The 22,931-nt window shown below is 48.1% G+C and overlaps 1 protein-coding gene across 1 annotated transcript; it reads left to right on the top strand.

Annotated features, from left to right (window-relative positions):
* The first annotated feature begins 14,357 nt into the window (after window positions 1-14,357).
* Window positions 14,358-16,390, top strand: SOX11 (SRY-box transcription factor 11). Its single transcript, XM_045814647.2, has one exon. It carries the CDS (start codon window positions 14,432-14,434, stop codon window positions 15,782-15,784), a length of 1,353 nt encoding a protein of 450 aa, XP_045670603.2. The 5' UTR covers window positions 14,358-14,431; the 3' UTR covers window positions 15,785-16,390.
* The last annotated feature ends 6,541 nt before the right edge of the window (window positions 16,391-22,931 follow it).

The following is a 22,931-nucleotide window of genomic DNA, read 5'->3' as shown; positions in this document are numbered from 1 at the left end:
TGATTGCCGGATATTGATACCCGCTAACAGAAAATACGGAGACACGAAGTGATGGGAGATGAGCTGTTTGTAAAACATTAAACAGATAAATTGTTCTCTTTACTTGTTTGATGGGTACCATGTTTTCTGCAGCTAAATAACCAGGACTCCTGACAAGTAATCCCGGCTTCAATCAGAGTGCCATCCGCGAGTCATCCCAAACAAGATTGGCTCCCAGTGGAATTACGTGAACTGGTAGGGACAGCACATTTTAGGCACAAAGTATGACTCCATTATGGCAGCACCGCCATGAACCCCTGGCTAGAAAGTAGACAGCAGTTAGCCCCATAGCAGGCTGGGTATGGGATCTCAAGTCCTGAGCTTTGGTTTGGTGTTGTCATGCTCAGCTTTACGGACAGAAACAAATTATTAAATCCTATATCCTCACGGAGCCCTCCACAAATGTCATTCGTGACAGAACTCTCTCAGCTCACGTATGGGTGAAGAAGAGAGAGTCGGAATTTTCTGAGATCGAGTTGCTGTGTAGTTTGGTATCTACGTTTCTTTTCAGACACCAAGTTCAGTTGAAGGTAGGAGATATCACAGACCCTGAATAACAGAATTCATCATCAATGAGGTATTCTATAATGTACTATATTACTTACTGATGATCCCCAATGTGCTGTCAAGTCCCGATACAGCTGAAATCGCAACGTTTTATAAATAGCATGAGTAATAGGAAGAGCGAAGCTGGCCTGGCTTAAGTAGGACATGTTACCATGGAACTGACAGCCTAGCCAGCCTTGCCAATATCATTCCCTGCTGCTCCCTGCTCAACGAGGACAACGCAACTTTGTAACTGTTTCTACTGGATTTTGTGCTCTTGAAATTTCATGTCTAGTTTCAGCTAGGTCCCTCACATATCAAGCAAACTCGAAGTAATACTAGTAAGCCGGGTTTAAAATTTACTCTCTCTCCTTTCCATCTCTGATCCAGAAAATATTCAGACAAGGACTTCCTACACTATGAAGGCAAAATAATCATATCTCCGGGAGAGATGGCTAAAATGTCTTCTTTCCTATATTCTACCTCAATTCCCACAGTGTCTTGGCCCATTTTTGTCCAAGTGCTTTATAATCATGCAGGAGTTTCATAAAGTACTTCTCAAGCTCCCACTAACTTGAGGCACGGGTGGGACGCACTGAGCCATTTTCCCAAGGACGGAACCGTGGCTCATACAGGGTAAGTGTAAGAGCCTGGTCTAAGTTTATAAATTTAGTAAATGGGTATCCCAAGCCATAAAGTCAGAACTTCTCATTCAAAATCACGTGTACTGAGTGCTCTCAGCACACACTCACTGTGCACTAGAGTGTAATGTGTGTGGAAGTGTGCTCATAGCGCTGTCTCTGTCGCACCCATAAAAGCAGTGTCTACACCCTCTAAGTACACTGCGGAATATTTAGCACTTAAAATCTTGAATCAATAGTTCCAACTAGTTCCTAAAGAATATCGTTGTAAAGAGAATATGTCCTCTGCTTTTTCTTAAATAGCAATCTGGATACCACACATTGTCTTTGGATTTAGGGCGGATCGCTTGGGGGGAGGGGCGGTTGCATGATTCTCATATTTTGCTTCTGGAAAATATGACCAAGTTCAGATATGATTTATGTCAGTGGAGCAGGAGTTTTTATATCTCCCGTATACTTGAATTTGTGCTATAGAACAGCTAACCATTTTTGTCCCGGGCACAATAGGACGCTGTAGCGTTGCTGTAATTAACATTAGCACGATACACAAGATACAGCTGAGGGAGCCGAACTAGTAAACGCACGACCAGGAAATACTATAAATATCTTTCCTTTTATGCCTCGGATCCTATTCTTCACCGTTAGAACCAAAAACACACACCAAAACTTCACTCATGCTGTCATTTATTCACGCAGAATACTCTCAGATCTCTCGTTACTCTCTGCTTACAAGAAGGTAAGTAGAGGCACACCGTCCAGCATTAGGAACGACAGGGCTAGGTCCTGGGAAAAGTGCTAAATACGTGAGGACGAACTTGTCATTGCTCCCAGAAAAAGACTGAGGACAAGACACATGCACCTCGCTGTGGGGCGACGTGAAGCTATTTTAAACCTGTGGAATTATCACTATGGCCTCTCTAAGATAAGAATTCCACCGGGAATCAGATCCCGGGTGGATTTGTTCCCGGGGTCCAGGGTGCACACTGTGGGGAGGGTGATGGGCACCCACACTTCCCTACTCACCCACTTCTTTGTAGACACCTTGGACATGCCCACCTGTTGCAGAGGGTGATGGATGCTTCCTCTGGAAGGTCCTCAAGTTGCCCACTTTAGAGATCTAAGAAGCCCTCAAATTCTATAATGACATGTGGAGGTGGATAAGTTTGTGTAGATCTTTACAGATTCCAAGTCCTCCTGGAATCTTGTTTCATAAGAGAAGGAGAAAGGGAAAAAGAATTAAAGTGCTGGAGGTCCGTAGCAGGAAAATGCAAGAATGCGTCTGAATACAATGCATCCTGTCCTACACTGGCTTTACCTCTAGGGCAATCCTTGTAGACTTATGCAAGAGAAAAAACAAAACAAATCAAAAACAAAAAGAAAAACCAGTAAGAGTGAATGCACTGAAATATTGGTAAGATATGGAAAGCATCAAACTGTGTTGCATGAGAAAGTAACAGACAAGTTCAAGGTGAAGAGTACTGTTGAAATACTAAGTCCAGTGGCCGGGGCTGTGAGCAAGGTCCCCATATGAGGCAGGACAGGAACAATGAACTGGCCAACGGGAAGTGTGTCCCCTTTCTTGCTCTTGAATTTTCTCTTTCTTTCTCCAGCCACTCTCTCAAAGTAACGTTGACCTCTGGGTCTTCCTCATTTATTCACTTGCTCATCCATTTGAATGTTTACTAGGTGCCAGGCAGCTCGTTAGCCGGAGGGTACATGCAGTGGAAACCCCCTGCCTTTAAGATAATGCACGGTCAAGGAGGAGTGTCTTCTCTTTTAGTCCCCATACGCTTTTATCATTCCACCTATACCACCACCATGACGGTGAGGATATTTGTAAGCTAAAATTCACACCAATTTTCTTGCCCTTGTCTGCCATTCCCGTCTCCAAAATACTCCGGGAAACTGGCTACAGGGACTTCATTGTATCCTAGAGTGTTAGCACTGAAGCCAGTCTTCATAAATAACCCAGAGGAACTTCCTTTCTGATAGACCCCGCCCTGCAAGTGTCTGCTACAGGCCAGTGAAGCAAGCAGATTCCTCCTGCACTACAGGACCCGCTGTCCCTGGGGAAGACTGGGGCGTACATGCCAGAATCCCAGACCCACGGGCAAGCACCAAGTGCCAGAGGGAGTGCAGTGGGACAGTTCTGCCTGCCAGGAGCAGTGTGGTCAAGAAACACAATTAAAAACTGTTGTGTCCATGCACACTCCCAGTGCTGCCCCTCTGCCCATGTCCCTCCCTGGAGCATCCAGGAGACAGGGAGAGAGAGCATCACCTGGGCATCATGGTTCATAGTTCCACACTTACTTACGTTCGATAAGAGGTGCCCCTCGGCCTGAATAAAAAGTCAAATAGTTCTTTTCCCATCCTCATAGCTTTGCGAGACCCCCAAAGCTGAAAAGGGAAAACATGGTGGCCATACATGGCCAAGCCGTGACAAGCAGACAGGGCAGTGAAAGTCCGGCTACGTGGTGGACAATTATACCTTTCCTTCTTCACTGCTACTGACCAAGTGCCTGCAGAAGTCCAGAAATCAACTGTTGGGGGAAATTCTTCAGAGAGGCTATGTTAGAGAAGATGGTTAATTGTTCTTGGTCCCTCCCTGTCTTAGTTTTCTGGGGCTGATGTGTCAAAGTACCACACAGCTGGCTGGCTTAAACAACGATTTCTGTCTGGAGGCCAGAAGCCAGAGATGAAGGTGTCCCAAGACTGGGTCCTTCTGAGGACTGAGAGGGACAGTCCATTCCAAGCCTCTCTACCTGGCTTGTCCATTTCATCTGTACCCCGTGCCTCCTCACTCCATCTTTTCTCTGTGTGTGTCTGTCTCTGTTCTGAATTTCCCTTTCTTATCAGAGGATCACATCAGTCATCCTAAATTAGAGCCCACCCAAACAACCAACCACCTTCTCAAAGGCCCATCTCCAAATACAGTCTCATCTGAAAGTACGGGGTGTGTGAGTCGTGGGCAAACACAGTTCAACCCTCAACACACCGTTCTTTGGTTCCTAAAAATTCATGTCCTTTCATATGTCAAACACATCCATCCTGTCCCAACATCCCCAAAGTCTTAGCCTACTGCAGCACCATCTGTCAATCCCAAATCCTATCTAAATATCATGTAGCTCAGGTATGGGGGACACTCGAGGCAAATTCCTGTCCAGCTACAAACCTCCGAAAGCAGACAAGTTATCTGCTTCCAAAGTACAGTGGTGGGACAGGCAAGGACAGACCCCTCCCACTCCAAAGGGGAAAGGGGGTCATGGTTGGAAACCTAGCAGGGACGATTCCGTTCAATTTTAAGTCTAGGCAACAAACCTCAGCAGCCTGATGCTCTGCCCTTGGGTCCATTAAGCAGCACCTTCCTTTTCCCTTCCCCAGGCTTCACTTGCCTCAGAGCAAAGGGTTCCAACCCTGAGCTGCTGGGTCCCCACCTGGGTGGGAGCTCAGCAGGGGCTGAGGCACTGGGCAACTGGCACGTGATTCCTCCCTAGAGAAGCGAGGGGCAGGGTTGTCTGGGGCTGCCCAGCAGAGTGAGCAGAGTGGGCTTTCCCAGAATCTCCTCTTGCAGGTGCTCCAGAAGCTCCTAGGACTCAGAGGGCCATGGAGGAAGAAAGATGGAAGCATGCTCCCTCCTGAGAAGAGTGGGCATTTACGGCGAGAAACAACAGCCGAGAAGGCCCTGGAGGCCGCCAAGCTGCGATGGGCGCAGTTTGTGCTCAGAGCCCTCACAGCTCTGCTCCTAAAGCGGGTTGAAAGAACACTATTGAGACTGAAGAAGGGGCAGCGGAATGTTACCTTGGGTCTATGTGGGTGCCTTTGATTTCTTTATTAGCTGCTCCTACATTCCACATTTCTAGAATGAATATACACCCCCTCTACATGGAGGAAGAAAAACCAATATACCCCATAAAGTACTGGGGCTGCAGTTAAATGGCCATATTTAAAACAGAAGGAACTCATAGACCCCAAAGTGTGATTTAAGATATATCCCCTAGTCTATGATTTCTGTAGGAATGACATGTTTAGTCATATAAAAACTATAAAACAATGAAAGATACATGTGACCTTGGAAGCCACCTAGTCCGAAATGTTCACAAACAGATGAGGAACAGGACACCCACATGGTTCTCCACTGGCCTGAAGTTATGGAGCTGATTCATGGCAGCAAGACTGTGACAGGCCCAGAATGCAGCCCCCGGGCTTGGCCCCCGGAGCAGGGGTATCGCCAGGCTCAGCAAACACAGGGATCCTGCCCGCTCCCCTCTGCTCCTGCCAGTACAAGCCCATCTTTGTACATTTGCACAACAACTAACAGCTACTCGAAGGGACCAGAGATGGGCAGCATCTGTGAACGCCCTCTCCAAGGAAAGGGGCAACACCCTTGCCTCTCTGCAGGTTTGCTTTCGCTCACTCTGTTTCTTATCCCTGACTGATTATTTAGAATTTAGTAACTATGTGTGCTGCACACAGCTCTGCCTACACTGTAAGGATGACACAGCTAGTAAAGCTATTTCGGGCAAAAAATAATAATAATGAGAGAGAGACAGAGAAAGAGAAAGACCGTAGCTACTTCCATCATAAAACGATACAGCAGAGATAGGCAAAGAGAGGAAGAGAGTGGGACTGGAGGGGAGAGAAAGAGAAAGAGAGAGAGAGGGAAAGAGAGAGTAGAGAGAGGAGGTGAAGGAGAGGGGGAGAGGAGGAGAGGAGAAGGGGGAGGGGGAGAGGGGAAGAGAGGGGATAGAGGAAGGGAAAGGGAAAGGCAGAGGGAGAGGGGAGAGAGGGGGAGAGGGGGAATGAAGGGGAGGTGGGTTCAACACGGGCTAGAGAAGAGAAGAGCAGCCGCTACCTAAGTTCAGGAGTCAATGGAAGGACTTGGTTGAGCGCAGGTCTCGCGCAGGGAAGGCAGAGATCCGGCGCTGGCCAGAGCTCTTGCTGAGTCAGAAGGAGGCATTGCTAGGACTTTGCCTCATCCCACGCAGAAGGGAAAGGGTGTTGCATCTGACATCACAGGTCATCACCTTCTCCATCAGGCCCATCTGTCCACGCCTTCCTCCTGAAGCTGTACCAACCACAGCCCTGAAATCTACAGGACACTCACTGGCAAGATAGTCACCAGCTCTTCACCTTGGGGGACATCACCCAAACTGATGACACAGTCATAGCTCTGGAGGAGCATGTTTTCTCCAAGAAGAGGTTAAGATAGGGGCACCTGGGTGGCTCAGTCCATCAAGTGACCTGTGCAGTTTCAGCTCAGCGTCCTGGAACGGAGCCCTGCATTAGGCTCCACGCTCACTGGGGAGTCTGCTTGTCCCTCTGTTCCTCCTTGCACCACCCCCCACCCCCGCCACTCATGCTCACTCTCTCCCCTCTCTCTCTCTTACTCTCTCTCAAAATAAATAAATAAAGAAATTTCTTAAAAGATTTTATTTGTTCATTTGCCAGAGAGATAGTACAAGCAGGGGGAGCAGCAGGCAGAGGGAGGAACAGGTTCCCCACAGAGCAGGGAGCTTGATGCAGGACTCGATCCCAGGACCCTGGGATCAAGATCTGAGCTGAAGGCAGACACTGAACTGACTAAGCCACCCAGGTGTCCCAAATAAAGAAAAATCTTTTGTAAAAAGGGAAGAGATTAAGATGCATCAATCAGGGGGTGCCTGGGTGGCTCAGTCATTAAGCGTCTGCCTTCGGCTCAGGGCATGATCCTGGGGTCCTGGGATCGAGCCCCACATCAGGCTCCTCTGCTGGGAGTCTGCTTCTTCCTCTCCCACTCCCCCTGCTTGTGTTCCCTCTCTCGCTGGCTGTCTCTCTCTCTCTCTGTCAAATACATAAATAAAATCTTAGGAAAAAAAAAGATGCATCAATCAGGACAGTAGCCATGTGTAAAGAAATCAGATTTGGTAAATTTTTACTTTTTTTTTTTTTCAATTGTGATTTTGTAAAATGTTTAATTTTTTTTAATGATTTTTTATTATATTATGTTAGTCACCATACAGTACATCCCCGGTTTCCGATGTAAAGTTCGATGATTCATTAGTTGCATATAACACCCAGTGCACCATGCAATACATGCCCTCCTTACTACCCATCACTGATCTATCCCAATCCCCCACCCCCCTCCCCTCTGAGGCCCTCAGTTTGTTTCTCATAGTCCATAGTTACATTATACTTGCAAAATTGGCTATCCATTCCTTTTTATTTTGCACTCTTATAAACATGCATACACATACGCTCATAGTCACAAGTCCTCTTCTTGAGTGTGTGAGACGAAGGCTCTGGTAGAAAAAGGAGCAGAGCCTCCAGGGGAGTGGCCTCCCCAGCCCCGAGGAGGGAGGACAGGTATCTTCTCCTGTTCTCCCTACACACTGCCACCCAGGGACGTGCACACAGCATTTCTGGAGTGTGTTTGTCTCTCGTTTGCTCAGATGGTGAAGGGTTTTAGCATAACACACAGGAGCCACCTGCCCATGTCTCTGGCTGCCCCTCCGTTGGGCACAGGGCATGGGCTGCAGGCGTGAACTCCAGGGGCAGCTTAGGAGGACGGTAAACCTGGGTTTTTTAGGAAACAGTTATTTACCTTTTTTATTAATAATAATAACAATAAATCCCTGGGGGTCCAGTCAACAAACAAACGCTTTTTCTAGAACAGCTTCTCACCAAAAAAAAGAAAGAAAGAAAAAGAAAAGAAAAAAGAAAAGAAAAGAAAGGGAAAGAAAGCAAAAAAAGTTGAAGTTGATTAATGTAAGTTTAATGAAAATAAGTTTTGTTTAAATTGCAGAAGCAATCGAGTTCTAGCAAATGTCTAGCTAATAGGACCCGTGTGAACATGCGAAACAGCTTTATCTGGAACCACAAATACCCCTCCTGTAACTAGGTTGGTTTCATCTGTGCGTAGTGTGTGTGTGCCCAGGGTCATGACGTAAAAACGTATTTCATATGGCAGGTCACGGTCAAAATAAGTTTGAAAGCCCCTGCTCTATGCTGCGCTGCCCTAACGCTCCTTTGTGTTTGTGTCAACCGTCCAAGAGATAAAGCCAGAGGGGCGGGAAGTAAAGAAGGCATGCTTTGCCTACGTTGCAAAGAGGAGTGGATTTTGTTCAAGGGTGAAGGGGCTCCACTGAACATAAACTTGGGGAGTCCTAAGCGCCAGGCTGCATGTTGGAGTGAAGAGTCTGGTGTGGTGTGGGAACTGGGAGACCAGCTCAGGGTCTGTGGCTAAAATTCCGATAGTCTTGAGGGGAGCCTCACCGCCCACAGCGATGCTAGAAGCCAGCAGAAGCGACAGAATTCCAGGGTCACGAACAAACAGGAAAATTCCCTCACTGGACATCTACAGAACGGCTACTGCGGGCCGGGAACTGCTGCAGGCATTGGACAAAGGAATGTTAGAATGACGACAATAACATTTGTGGGCATTTCACGATGCACAGGTCCTTTCTGAGCACTTGAGGGTGAAGGCACAGGTGTGGCAAGGACGTGGAACCACGGGCGTGTCGCTGCGCGAACGGAAAAGGGTGCCGCCACGTGGAAAGAGAGTTTGCTGGCTGCTTACGAAACTGAATATGCTCTTACTGTGCGATCCAGCAGTTGTGCTCCTTGCTCTCCACCCAAGGAATTGAAAACCGAGGTCCACACAAAAGCTCCACATGGATGTTTACGCAGCTTTACTCATAATCGTCAAACCTTGGACGTGACCAGGATGCTTTTTCGTAGTTGAGTGCATCCATAAACTGTGGTCCATCCGCACAATGGAATTTTACTCAGCGCACACACACACATGAGCTGTCAAGCTGTGAGAAGACCTGGAGGAAACTTAAATACATATTTCTAAGTGAAAGAAGCCAGTTTAAAAAGGCTACACACTGCACGATTGAGACTAGAAGACATTCTGGAAAAGACAAACAAATAAACAAAAAAACCTATGGAGACAGTAAAATGATCAGTGGTTGCCGGTGGTGGGGGGAGGCAGGGGGATGAGTTTTAGGGGGAGCACAGGTGGTATTGGGAGCAGTGCAACTGTCCTGTATGATGTGACAATGGTAGCTACGTGTCATCGTCCATTTGTCAACACCTGGAGTCCTCATGTAAACTACAGGCTGGCTGGCTGTGATGTGCCAATGCAGGTGCACAGATTATAGCTAAGTTTCCACTCTAGTAGGGTGTGCCCACGGTGGGGAAGGTTGCGAATGTGTGGGGACAGGGGATATATGGGAATTCTCTGTACTTTTCACTCACTTTGGCAGTGGACCTAAAAAATAAATTCTCTTTTAAAAAAATATGTAGCTCATATGAATAATAAAAAAGACAAAACATGAATTTTGGAGGCAGTAAGTTTGCACAATTCTTTATTATTAAAAGCCAAGAGTTACATGATGAGATCCACTAAAAAATAAAGGAGGGAGGAAAGGAGGGAGGGAGGGAGGGAGGGTAAGGAGGAAAGAAAGAAGGGGGAAGGAAGGAAGGAAGGAAGGAAGGAAGGAAGGAAGGAAGGAAGGAAGGAAGGAAAGAAGGAAGGAAGGAAGGAAGGTGCCTGGGTGGATCAGTTGGTTAAGCATCTGCTTTCGGCTCAGGTCATGATCCCGGGGTCCTGGGATAGAGTTCTCTCTCTCTGTCAAATAAATAAATAAAATCTTTAAGGAAAAAAGGAAGGAATGAAGGAAGAGAAAGAATGGACAGATGAACAGATGGACAGTGGGACTGGAATTTTCAATCCAAGGCCGACTATTCCAGAGTCTTAGAACACCCAAGCCACTGTTACTCGAACTTCAATAATGTCTCATTAATAGGTGAATTCAGTGGGTTTTAAGCAGCATTGTCTAAAGAAACAGAATAGAAAGTAACCTGAATTACACTTAATAAGGAGAGATACTCATTCGTGACACTTGGGTTTCTGCTCTGTATGTGTGTAATTGGTGTGCTTACCATGATGTGAAACGATGTTTCAAAGGTTTCGGGGTCCCTGCCCTGTGCCCTTCTGCTGCACTTTAACGAAGCATCCTCTCTGGCTGGGCAATTCAGAGATTAAATGAGTGAGAATATCAACAAGATTATTTTAGCAACTTTAAAGTGCGTCCTGATGAACCAAACAGGTACTGACAGTCCTTGGCAGCCTAAGTGTCGAGGGGAGGGGCAGCAGGTGCTTAGAAGCCCTCCCAGCACTGCACCTGGGTCTAAATGCAATGCAGGAGATCAATGTGCAAAGACCAGGTGGAAAGGAAGTTCTAGGTGGATAGAATAAAATGCCAAGGCCCTAAAGCACCGTAGCTACAATAGGGTAAAAGGGGGTCTGGAGAGTCAGGTGAGCTCAATTTATATCAATTACCGCATGTGAGGGTACCTACAAGGGGGACCCCAGGAAGCCAGAAGAGCTACAGAGCAAACTCGGGATCCAGGTCCGAGGCGGAGACAGACAGGTAGCTGCACTGGGGGTGGAGGAGCTCATTTCAGGAGGGTAGATCAAGAGAGAAGACATGGAAAGAATGGTCCCGCCCAGCAACATTTCAGCGAGGGAGAAACGCATGTAGTCAGAGCGTTTCTAAAACTGATTATGTTCAATTTAACGAGTCAAATATTTACCCGGTGATATTTTTAGTGTATTATTTGTCTAGAGCAATGTTTCTTGTTCAGAGGGGAAAGGAACATTTCGTGTGTGTTCTGATTGTGTTCTCATAATTTTGAGAGATTTCGTAGAATATCTCAACCCCTCACATAATAGTTCTTATAAATGGTCTTCTTTGTAAAGGTGCATTTGTAAAAGACAATAATAACCATAAAATTAGTCATGTGTAGCTCTAATCAAATGTAAATCTTAAGAATCAGAGCATGAATTATATCTCCAACAATGTTTACAATTAGCAGGAAAATTGCATATCTTGTTTATAAATATATAAATATTCACACACATATAAATATATAAATATTCGCACACATATGAAATCTATATTGGCTATATATGAAATGTATATGGGCCTAATCCTGATATACATTCAGTGGTTTTAAAAGTAGAGGATAAGTTTCCATTTTACTAAATTAGACTTCAAGGAGGTGTATGTATCCTTACGGAGGGCCACATTTTCCATTTGTTAGCCTAAAACTCCTTTAAATAATTGGTTACTGCCGATGTTGCAAACATCTATTTTTTATGCTGTTCCAGTAAGAAGCATGAAGTTCTCAAACACATTCCTATTTCCTTCTTTTAAAACTTTTCCTTAGAAAGCGAAGAAAGAAAGAAAGAAAGAAAGAAAGAAAGAAAGAAAGAAAGAAAGAAAGAAAGAAAGAAAGAGAAAAAGAAAAAAGTAGACAGGTGAGTTATTTAGTTGTCTTTTCCTTTCCCCCCTCCAAATCCTCACTAAATTCAGGAACGGGGAATAGGTAGGATAGATCATGTTACAAAATAGCTCTCTAGGTAATCCTTCCTGAAAATCCTTACTTGTGTATGGAACAGACAGGGAGGGGTCTGCTCCAGGACATTCCTGTGCAAGCCCCGAGCCTGCTTTACCTCCTCTAGCCTCCGCAGTGTGTTGATTGAAAGAGCCACGGAGTCACAGCACTGACCTCTCATCATCCCCGCCTGCCCTCCCACTAATAAACAAGCCTGTTACTCTGGCTTTCTCTTCTTCGAAGATGACCCACCTTTCTCAGAACAGAAATTATGTTTCTTATCTGAAAGGGTAAATATTAGCTTCTATTTCCTCTCAAAAGATCATAGCACTCAGAGAATAAACCCATTATTTTCCAGCTTTATTATACTCCCCTAATTCTCATTCTAAAGTTAAACACGATTTTTGCTATGGAGTGAAAAAGGCAAATAAATATTGAATTTGCTGAAGATTTTGAAATGCATTCTCTTTCAAAGTCTAAAATACTAGGTACCCTCATAGTTTGCATGAAAATAATGCAACGTGCTAAATGATTTCAAGCCTTCTGGCTAGGATATGGATTTGTCCTGTGTTGGGGAAGAGCAGTGTAGACCCCCATTCCATCCACCCACCCTTCCTTGGCGTGCCCAATAGCTGGAATGGCTGGGAAATGTGTGACATGAGCCAGGAAAGGACGCAGTGCTTGCCTTGCGGTAGTGAAGATGAATTTTCACACATTGCCTTGGGTTTTATACCTCTCCAGACTTCAGGTCACCCAGTGTGCCTGGCTGTATATTCCTCTGGTTCTGATGGCACTGAAAAATAAATTGCCAGAGCGACCTGCCTGAATGTCACAAGTACCAGATGCAGTATTTTTCTTTAGGATTCAAAAGGTGGGGGAGGGTATGGTGACGGTGGTATATATATTATACATACGACGGTCTGTGAAAACGTGGTACCATTTTATGTATCAAAGACATCAGAAAGCAGCAGTGCTTGGATAATGCAGTATTATTTGCAGGAAGGGAACCTGAGAGGAACACGGTTTGGGTCATTTTACTAGTCCTAAGCGGCTGACTTCCCTTGTGAAACACTGTGGGCAGTATCTTGGGAATTACTCAAAGTTGCCAGATCCCCAGCGCTGGAGGGTGTGAAGCCAGTGATGACGACAGACAATGAATAGGAAGCGGCGGTTTTCTTTTCATTCTCCCCCATAATATCCACAGATGGGTAACAGCGACTAAATAAAGAAACACAAAGAAAAACGGGTTTCCAAGTAGCACAGCAGGATCGACCGGGCGTGGGGCTGCTTTAATAAGCCAGCCGGATCTCTGTGTCGCTGTTCTAAGAGCAGTCCGTCCCACCTTTGCACAGATACAGGACGTCTTTCCACTCCAAAGTTGGGATGCACCTTCTTTTCTCTTTGGTCCAGGTCGTTCGCTAAAATAGCGAGTGCCCCAGAAGGCTTGCTTGCTCGTTGCTAGATTTTCAGAATGACGCCGCTCAAGAGGGCTGGTGACCAAGAGAGGGGGAGGGGACAAAGAGAAACAGGGGGAATGGGAAGGAGCGGGGAGCGGGGGGAAGTGGACAGGCCGGGGGAGGAGGGGGCGGGCAGGAGACCCAGCAGGCAGGAGACATATGGGCGGGGCTGTGGCGAAGCTCGCGGGTCCCAGGACCGGGTTTAGAACCAGCCAGCCTCAGGAGTGGCCAGATTGAATGCGTGGACCCGGCCCCAGCCAAACCCCACAGACCGTTACTCCGGGCTCTGCCTGGGGCGGGACGCCCGCGTGCCGGGCGCAGCCAAACCGGCCCGCTGCGTCTCAGATCGCCACCGAGGAGGGAAAACAGACGCAGAAAAAGGACAAAACAGAAAATGCAGACGGGAGAGGGTGAACGAAGCTTCTCGGGCTTTATATGGATTTCTTTGCCTTAGAAAAAGGGAGAAAGGGAAAAGGAGGAGAGAGAGCCCACGTGCCCGGGAGGTGTTGTGTTAAAGCGCCACCTTCCGTCGGCCGGGGCGCGGCGGGCTCCCCTGGCGGGCTCGGGCGCGCGCGGCTCCGGGAAGCAGCTGCACCCACCCGGGGGCGCGCCGGGCGGCACCCGCCCGCTCCGGCTGCGCGCGTGCCCGACTGTGTGCACCGGGAGAGCGAGCGCGCCCGGTCGGCTCGCTCGGACGGGCTTCCAGGGGACCCGGCACAAAGGGGCGCAGGACCTGGCCCGGACTAGCCCGGTTCGCCGCGGTGCAGTGCGTGGCTCCCGAGCATCCCGGGGAGAGGCGCATCTGTGCACACACGCGGATTTTTAAAAAATAACATATTTCCAGACGTGCCTCCCCCTCTCCCCCACCCCCCATCTTTGCAAAGCAGCCCCGAGGGCGGGGGAGGGGGAGTGGCCGAGGAGTTAATAAAGGGAGATGGGCGGAGCCGGCCCCCAGCCATTGGCTGGCCCGGGGAGTGATGTCACCCATATGACACCCTGATAACTAGTTGGGAGAGAGCCCTCAACTTTTTGCAGAAGGAGCGCGCGCGCCTGGGAGTGCTCGGGGTCCAGCGCTTGCGGCGGGAGCCACGAGCCGGAGAGAGAGGGGTCCCGGGCTGCCTCGACCGCCGCCGCCTCTCCCGTCGCAGCCGCAGCTTCCCGCGCGCGGGCGGCCGCAGCCGCCGCAGCCGCCGCAGCCGCTGTGTGCAGCCTGGAAGGGGGGGCGGGGGGGAGGGGGGGAGCCGCGGACGCGGGGTATCGAGGACTTTGCAACTTGCCCGGGAAGGTGGAGGGGCGAGAGGGGGAGGGGGACCTCCGCACGAGACCGAGCGGCCCGGGTTGGAGCGCCCAGCCCCGCGGCGGATCATGGTGCAGCAGGCGGAGAGCTTGGAAGCGGAGAGCAACCTGCCCCGGGAGGCGCTGGACACGGAGGAGGGCGAATTCATGGCTTGCAGCCCGGTGGCCCTGGACGAGAGCGACCCGGACTGGTGCAAGACGGCGTCGGGCCACATCAAGCGGCCGATGAACGCGTTCATGGTGTGGTCCAAGATCGAGCGCAGGAAGATCATGGAGCAGTCTCCCGACATGCATAACGCCGAGATCTCCAAGAGGCTGGGCAAGCGGTGGAAAATGCTGAAGGACAGCGAGAAGATCCCGTTCATCCGGGAGGCGGAGCGGCTGCGGCTCAAGCACATGGCCGACTACCCCGACTACAAGTACCGGCCCCGGAAAAAGCCCAAAATGGACCCCTCGGCGAAGCCCAGCGCCAGCCAGAGCCCCGAGAAGAGCGCGGCGGGCGGCGGCAGCGGGGGCGCGGGCGGCGGCGCGGGCGGCGCCAAGACCTCCAAGGGCTCCAGCAAGAAATGCGGCAAGCTCAAGGCCCCCGCGGCCCCCGCGGCCGGCGGCGCCAAGGCCGGCGCGGGCAAGGCGGCCCAGCCCGGGGACCTGGGCGGCGCGGGCGACGACTACGTGCTCGGCAGCCTGCGCGTGAGCGGCGCGGGCGGCGGCAGCGGCGCGGGCAAGACGGTCAAGTGTGTGTTCCTGGACGAGGACGACGAGGACGACGAGGACGACGACGAGCTGCAGCTGCGGATCAAGCAGGAGGCGGACGAGGACGACGACGAGCCGCCGCACCAGCAGCTCCTGCAGCCGCCGGGCCAGCAGCCGCCGCAGCTGCTGAGACGCTACAACGTCGCCAAAGTGCCCGCCAGCCCCACGCTGAGCAGTTCCGCCGAGTCCCCCGAGGGCGCGAGCCTGTACGACGAGGTGCGGGCCGGCGCGACCTCGGGCGCCGGGGGCGGTAGCCGCCTCTACTACAGCTTCAAGAACATCACCAAGCAGCACCCGCCGCCGCTCGCGCAGCCCGCGCTGTCGCCCGCGTCCTCGCGCTCCGTCTCCACCTCGTCGTCGTCCTCGTCCAGCAGCAGCGGCAGCAGCAGCAGCAGCAGCAGCGGCGGCGAGGACGCCGACGACCTGATGTTCGACCTGAGCTTGAATTTCTCCCAAAGCGCGCACAGCGCCAGCGAGCAGCAGCTGGGGGGCGGCGCGGCGGCCGGGAACCTGTCCCTGTCTCTGGTGGATAAGGATTTGGATTCGTTCAGCGAGGGCAGCCTGGGCTCCCATTTCGAGTTCCCCGACTACTGCACGCCCGAGCTGAGCGAGATGATCGCGGGGGACTGGCTGGAGGCGAACTTCTCCGACCTGGTGTTCACGTATTGAGAGGGGCGCCCCGCTTCTCGCTCTTTCTCTCCGCGGGGTGCAGAGCAGGGTTCCTCGGGAGGAAGTCGTGGTGGTCATGATGATGATGATGATGATGATGATGATGATGATGATGGTGTCGATGGTGTCGATGGTGGTGGTGGTAGGGTGGAGGGGAGACAAGAAGATGCAGATCTTGATATGATGTCGTGACACAAAGAAATTGGAAAAGATGATGAAAATTTTGGTGGAGTTAAAGTGAAATGAGTAGTTTTAAAACATTTTTCCTGTCCTTTTTTTGCTCCCCTCCCTTCCTTTATCGTGTCTCAAGGTAGTTGCATACCTAGTCTGGAGTTGTGATTTTTCCCCAAAAATGTGTTTTTGTAATTACTATTTCTTTTTCCTGAAATTCGTGATTGCAACAAAGGCGGAGGGGACAGGGCGGGGGAGGGGAGGGAGGACCCGCTCCGGAAGGCGCTGTTTGAAGCTTGTCGGTCTTTGAAGTCTGGAAGACGTCTGCAGAGGACCTTTTGGCAGCACAACCGTTACGCTAGGGAGTTGGTTGGAGATTTTTTTTTTCTTAAGAGATCTTAAAGAACTGGTGATTTTTAAAAAAAAAAAAACAAACACAAAAACAAAAAAGGGACCATTGCAACTTTTTTATTTTATTTTATTTTTTTGGAGGGAGAAAACTGATGTCTTCTATGCATCCGATTCTTAACAAAACTGCAGGGAGCTTGAAAAAATGCAGACTGTACAAACGCTCACAAAAAAAAAAAAAACTGTGAACTGACTTAAGATCAGAGTTTACTTTTCAGATCAAATTGTTTATGGTTTTACAAATGTGATTTCTACTTGCCAACTTTTTTTTTGTAACTTGTTCCCTTATACCTCCTTGATTGAATACCAGACAGCCTAGACCTCAGTACAAAAGGTATTGAAACATTTTTGATACATAACAGACCTCAGTCTTTTTTAAAAATTAATATATTTTCAGGCGTATTTTTGTACAGTGAAAAGGGAACATTCTTGCTGTGTTTTTTCAGTAAGACTTTCAGGCACTTCTTCCCTTTTGATTTCTTTTTTTCCTCTGTTTTTTTTTTTTAGCATGCAAGTATGTTGGTACGTGATGTCCTGGTTTAAAAAGGATTAAAATTTTTAAATAATCCTTGCATCTAAAGGCCTTGTGGTTTAAAAAAAAAGCAAACTTTTTTTTGTACAGCTATAGTAGAGATTTGTTCAATATTTGTAGGTAAAGATTTATTGAAAATGGTGATATAGACCTCAGAGCTGTTATCTTAGTTTAAAGATTGTATATGTACTGTACTATACTAGGACTTTATGTATCTCATACGCTGTGATATGTGGATGGGGCCCCAGATGGAAGGTTTGAAACTGGATTCTCGATTTTTAGCAAAAAAAAAAGAAAAAAAAGGCACATAGTTTAAAAAGTTTCTCATTTTGTGCAATATAATCTAAATAAAGTACAGACCATCTGCATATTTTGTAGCAAATGGTGGCAAAGCAGACTCAATGCACTGTCGACATCATTGCCTGTTTTTTTTTTTTTTTTTTTTGTGCTGGAAGTCTGTATCTTGACAATTTTAATAAATCAGCTGGAACTGATAGAAACTCGCATCGCCAATAGTCTCTATAGAAGTCAAACTGGAGGTCCTGTTGTCGCAGCGCAGTGACGAGGCTGTTGTGTGCGCGGGTGGGAGGTGGGGGTTAGGCTGGAAAGTGTTCAATTGGCAGGCCGATTTCTTTTTCCTCTGCCTTCCGTGGCTAGTTATTGAAAACGAGGGAGGAGGATTCTTTCTCTGCCTTCCCTTTCCTTCTACCCCCTCCCCATTTCCTCTCTCACCTCCTCCTCCACTCCCACTCTCTCCCCACCCATCCTGGCTGGCGCGCGGGCAGGCTGCGCCGAGGCTCGGGGAGCCGGCCGGGGAGGGGCGGGCTCGGCGAGGAGCGGGTGCCAGCGCGCGCGGTCAGTGTCCCGCGCTCGCCGGGGGTGTGGGTTCTCTGCGCCGGGCTGCGTCCCGGCTGCGCGTCGCGGTGACAGCGGCCCTCCGGCAGCCAGAGCTCGGGGCGCTCTGGTCCCCGCCGCTCTCCCTTAGAGGGTGGGGACAGCCGTTTCCAGTTTTGAATTTTTTTCTCCCTAACGCTGCATCTCCGCGTGTGCGCAGAGGTAGATGCTGTGGGGAGCGAGGCCACAGTTGTGGACCTCGAGTGGCGACGGGGGCCAGGAAGAGGTTGTCGGTGTCCGTCTCTTACCGATTGTTCGGGGCCGGCGGGAGCGCGAGGGGCGGCGGGGGCGACGGGAGGAACATGGCACCGCCGCTGCGATCCGAGCCGCGGCCGAAGGATGTCGGTGGGGCCGCGGAGGCACCGGGAGCGCAGCCGGCGGCGGCCCGGCCCCGGAGGCGCCCCGAGGCCCGCGGGGTGCGGGGAAGAAAGCGAACGGGGGATGGGCGGGGGAGGCGCCGCCGCACTCGCGTAGCCCGCGCCCTCGCGCGCGCGCCGGCTCCCGGGCCGCCCCGGAACTTGCCTCCGGGCGCGCCGCCTCTGGGAAGGTGGTTCGGCTTCTCGGTGGTTCCCCAGCTGCCTCTTCGGGGTTCCGGCCGCGGCGGCGCGGGCGGAACCCCCACCCGCGCGCGCTCCCTGCTCGCCGGGGACCGTTTGCCCTGCCTTCCCCTCCGCCCCTTTTCTCCGCTCTCCTTTCCCCAGCCCCGGCCTGTGTCCGGGCCCTCGCGCCAGGCCCTGGCTCCGGCCCCCCTTCCGTGCCTTCTGCCCCTCTTTCCCTGGGGGCCGCGCCGAGGGAGGCGGGGAGGCCATGCGGGGCCCGGCGCGCCAGCCCTCCAGCCCCACCTCCGAGCTGCGGCGCCGGCGGTGGGGGAGGTTTTCAGCAGCTAATTGAAACTCCGTGCAAAATCACCGCTACCCTTTTTTTTTTTTTTTTAACCTAGTGACATGATTTACCGAGGTTCGGCCTCCATTTTTACTGAGATTTGGCGAGACCCATACAGGCGTCCGCACAGCACCGGCAAATGCTGGGCCAGAGGGGCCCCGCACCCTCCCTGCCTCCCCTCGCAGTTCCCTAGGCCCCTCTCTCTCCACCGCGCTAAGAGCTGCGGCCTCCCGCAGCCTCCCTCTGGCCCCGGCGAGCCTCCACCCCAGCCCCCAGCCCTCGGCCCTGGGATGCGAAGCCAGCCAGCTTTTGCTGCAGATGGACAGATTTCTGTGGCTTTTACCTTTCGATGAACCATCAGACTGCAGTAGTACACTTGGGAAAAGAAAGGCCTGATGGTGTTAACAAGGTTCTCAATATAGAACTGGATTTCTGGACTTGTTTACCTTTTTTTTTTTTTCCTTTCAAAATGATAGACTAAGGTAGTCATTGGTCGGACATGTATTTGAGCCACGGATAATTGAACCGGCGGTTTACATTGACAATTCTCTGTGCTGGTGGGTTGACGTGGCGGCCCTCTGCTGCAGTTCTGAAACTTGCTGAAAACACAAACCCATTTATAAGACTGAGTCTATGTATTTTGAAAATCTGAAAACTTTGCATGTATTTTATGTTTTAAATATAGATGAACCTTGAACATTTTTTTGTGGTGAGGTAGAAACTTTAAGTAAATTAGTAACATAATTGGCCTCGGAATGGAAGCAAATAGTCTTGATTTAATAATAATAATAATAATTTTTAAAAAGCTCTGTAGCTAAGTTCTTGAGAGTAAAATAAAAGAAAAATAGATGGTCAGCGATCTAAATTAAAAACCTGTTAGAACTCAGGACAGGCGCTTGGATGCGCTTTTAACCATATTTAAGGCTGTTTTGATGAATGCATTGTGAAAATCATTCTTAATGAATTCTTTATTGAATGTCTAAAACATAATATAATACACAGGTATTCTTGCCACTGGATAGTCTTCAATAAAAGTTTAATTGCATTTTTTTTTTTTTTTGGTCTCTTAAGTAAGTCTTATTTTTAACTAAGCATTGACAGAATATCTTAAAATGGTAACATGGGGGTGGGGGGTGGGCGCTGAGAGCGCCACAGCCTAGCCAGTGGGTATCCTGCTGTTTATAACTAGTTCACAGACTTTGATGATGGCATTTTGGTAAGATTTCCAACTTTAAGACCTTAAACCAGCATTCTCTTATTAATTCTTTAAACTGTGGAAATAATCTTCCAGTTCTTACACTCTGATAGGCATCCTTTTTATTAAAAAAAAATAACGCTAATAAAAGGCAGTGTATTTAAACTGTGCTTTGCAAATATTATGTATGTTACGAATGACTACAGTCACAGGGCAAATTATTTGTAGAATGATTATCCTTTAGCTAGAAAAAGATCATTACAACCCTTTTGGGCAGAGATGTTTCTTTGTAATGTTAATCAAGGGGAAGTGATTTAAATATGCATGCATATAGCAGTCAGGAGGATTTAGTTGTTTTTATGTTATTTTATTTTTATTTTTTGAAAAAGAGAAAGAGTCAAAAGGCAAAACTTGTCTTTGTCTTCTCTGGGAGTCGAAATCGTCCTCATTTGCTATTGGTCCTGTAAAAGAGACTTACATTTCTTTTTCACTTCAGAACTTAAGTGACTTTTGCCTAAGGAATCTGAGAAATAAAGCAAATAAGTTGCTCTATTTTAAAGTAGTCATTCAATATAAATATATTATATCAATCTTAACTTTTTTATTCTCTGGATGATTAATAGTATGTATATTCTTACTTTTTCTTCCAATGGGCATATGTATCCTTGTGGACATTTTGGAGAGAGGTTTTCTTGGACTCTCCCATTTATAGAATCTTTATACTCTTTTACCGTGTGGCCCCCTGCTTTTAACAGATTTCTGAGGCAAATATATTTGGGCTTTTTTTTTTAAATGTAGGATGACCAGCAAAAAATAGTTTACTGAGTTGTCGATTTTATCAGTAGATAAGAAACCTTCTTTATTACAGTTTCAGGGAAGATTTTTTCAGGATATTTCTCAGTTATTCTAAGGGCCAAATTTTATAAGATTTCCATTAGGAATGTCCGTTTCAAATACCCTTTGTATAGCCTAGGCCTGTGGGGGTACCGAGTCTGAGCCTTATGTCACCCAACACAGGAGCTCGTGAGTTCCCAAAGTAACCGTCTCCGTGCAATGACTCTTGCACTTGCTTCTCAGAGATTGGGCTTCTTTTAATTATTGCTTCTTTCTCACTGTTCATTTACTTCATTTATCCTGCCATAGCCCCTTTTATTTGATGATCTGGCAAATTCTGCTCTTTGGTAACAACTCAGATGTTTTTCGCTTGGTTCGGGTTTTTTGTTGGTTGGTTGGTTAGTTTTGGTTTTTGGTTTTTGCCCCTCGTGTCGAGCCCACATTTTCAATCACAATAAAGATTAAACAAAATTTATTAAACTCAACTTCTTTTTTCATTTTGCTTTGCCGCTGCCTTTTCTTTTTTCTTGACTCTTAACATACCTTTATTTTTTTTTTCCGTTGAGGTTTTGCTTTTTTTTTTTAGCACTACCTATATCCATTAGCTGCCTGATTAGTTTTATCTATTCCATGTGGATGCAGTGAGTTTATAAGAGAATTTCACAAACAAGTAGTTTTTTAGTGAACTTAAACAGAATTTTAAAGGAGACCTATTTTTATACTCAATAAAAGCACAAAAGTGCAGAAAGTATAAAATGGCTTACAAAGGGAAACATAAGTTCATAATGTTCCATGTATAAAAGTAATAATTTTATTGGGTAGAGATACTCTTAAAAGATTCAATACCTCTGCCAGTGCACAGATAGGACTGTTCTAAATGACTTGGGAACTTCTGGTTGCCTGTGGTTGCAGAGAACCTCTCCGTCGAGAAAACAAACCAGTGAAAGCAATATGACGGAGTTGACATGTGGTTTCATACGAGCAGTTGAGGATTGAAACACCCTGGATGTGCGTTCGTGGAGGCTTCCTTGTCGTGGTTTGATCAAACTTCTTTTATGTAGTCACGTAGACGTGGGTTTTCTCTGCTGTGAAAATGACAAATAAAGCAATATGACAAAAAGTTTGGAAATGCGTAGAAAATATTTACTCTAGGGTCCTCGAAGGGACTTTGATGTTTATGTTATTTTATGAGACAGATGACATTCCCGCTTCAAAAAAAAAGGAAGAGCGACTGGAAGTAATCATAGGATACCGTAGAAAGAATTTTGATCAAATGGATATTGACAAAGGGCCCTCTAACACATTTTTCTTCATCCAGCTTATGTTCGAGAACACAGTGCCCCATCCCTTGAATCACATAGGGAGAAACGCTATATACCATTACCATTAATTTCCCATTTTGTCTACTTTTCACTCTTGTACATATGTTGTGGGTTGAAGAGTCTTTTGCATCTGTTCGTGACGCCTTTTTTTGAATGGACTGTTTCAAAACGGAGGCCTGCTCTTCCGGTCTGGGGCTCCTCGTGGTCATGGCATCCCACAGCGCTTCCCTGTGGCCCCCGGGACAGCCACCTGAGGAGCGAGAGCCGTTTTCAGCATGACACTGTTGCCAAGTCTGTATTTTCCAAGGCCACATGAAACTTACTTTCATAGCCACTCCGGGTTTGGGAGCAAAAACGCTGAAAACCCTTTTGTTTAGAAGTCTGAGTGGTTTGTGGGGGGGGAACCTTTTTTAGAGTTTGCATGCCAGCGCCCGCCCTGATGCTGTGAAACAGAGAGAGGGTGAAGCTCCCCGCGGCGGGGCGCTGGAGGATGAAGTGTTTGATAGCACTAGGGGAAAAGAAAATGCATGGCAAAGTCGCGTCTTCTTGTAGACTATCTTTTGCATGCAGAGTTTAGTGTTAGAACGGTGTATGACATTGCTGTATCAAAGTTGTAAAATTAAGCATTATTTATTGAAAACTATGTATTTTTTTGTAAAAACCTGATCACATAGAGAATATCAGTGGCTTGTGCTCGTGCTCCAATGGAACCAGCTTCGTGACCCACCCTCCTTGGTATGCAGTGTTATTGCTCAGGGTTGAAAATAGTATACCCCAATGTCTCTTTGCAAGAGTTTTTCACAGAGGAATACATTTGTTCAAAAGACTCTAATAAAATTGTGTGATCGATCTGCACCTGTGGTTTTTATGTGACTCCTTTCCAGTTTTGCATTTGATAACTGCCGTACC

The sequence above is a fragment of the Ursus americanus genome, chromosome 7, assembly GCF_024610735.1.
Source record: "Ursus americanus isolate L20-20 chromosome 7, mUrsAme1.1.p, whole genome shotgun sequence".
NCBI classification, from domain to species: Eukaryota; Metazoa; Chordata; class Mammalia; order Carnivora; family Ursidae; genus Ursus; species Ursus americanus.
The sequence above is the reverse complement of the archived record's forward strand: the minus strand, read 5'-3'. Positions and strand labels throughout refer to the sequence as shown.

What these genes read in the sequence shown, in the direction of transcription:
- SOX11 (XM_045814647.2), top strand. Translation starts at nt 14,432, where the DNA reads ATGGTGCAGCAGGCGGAGAGCTTGGAAGCGGAGAGCAACCTGCCCCGG.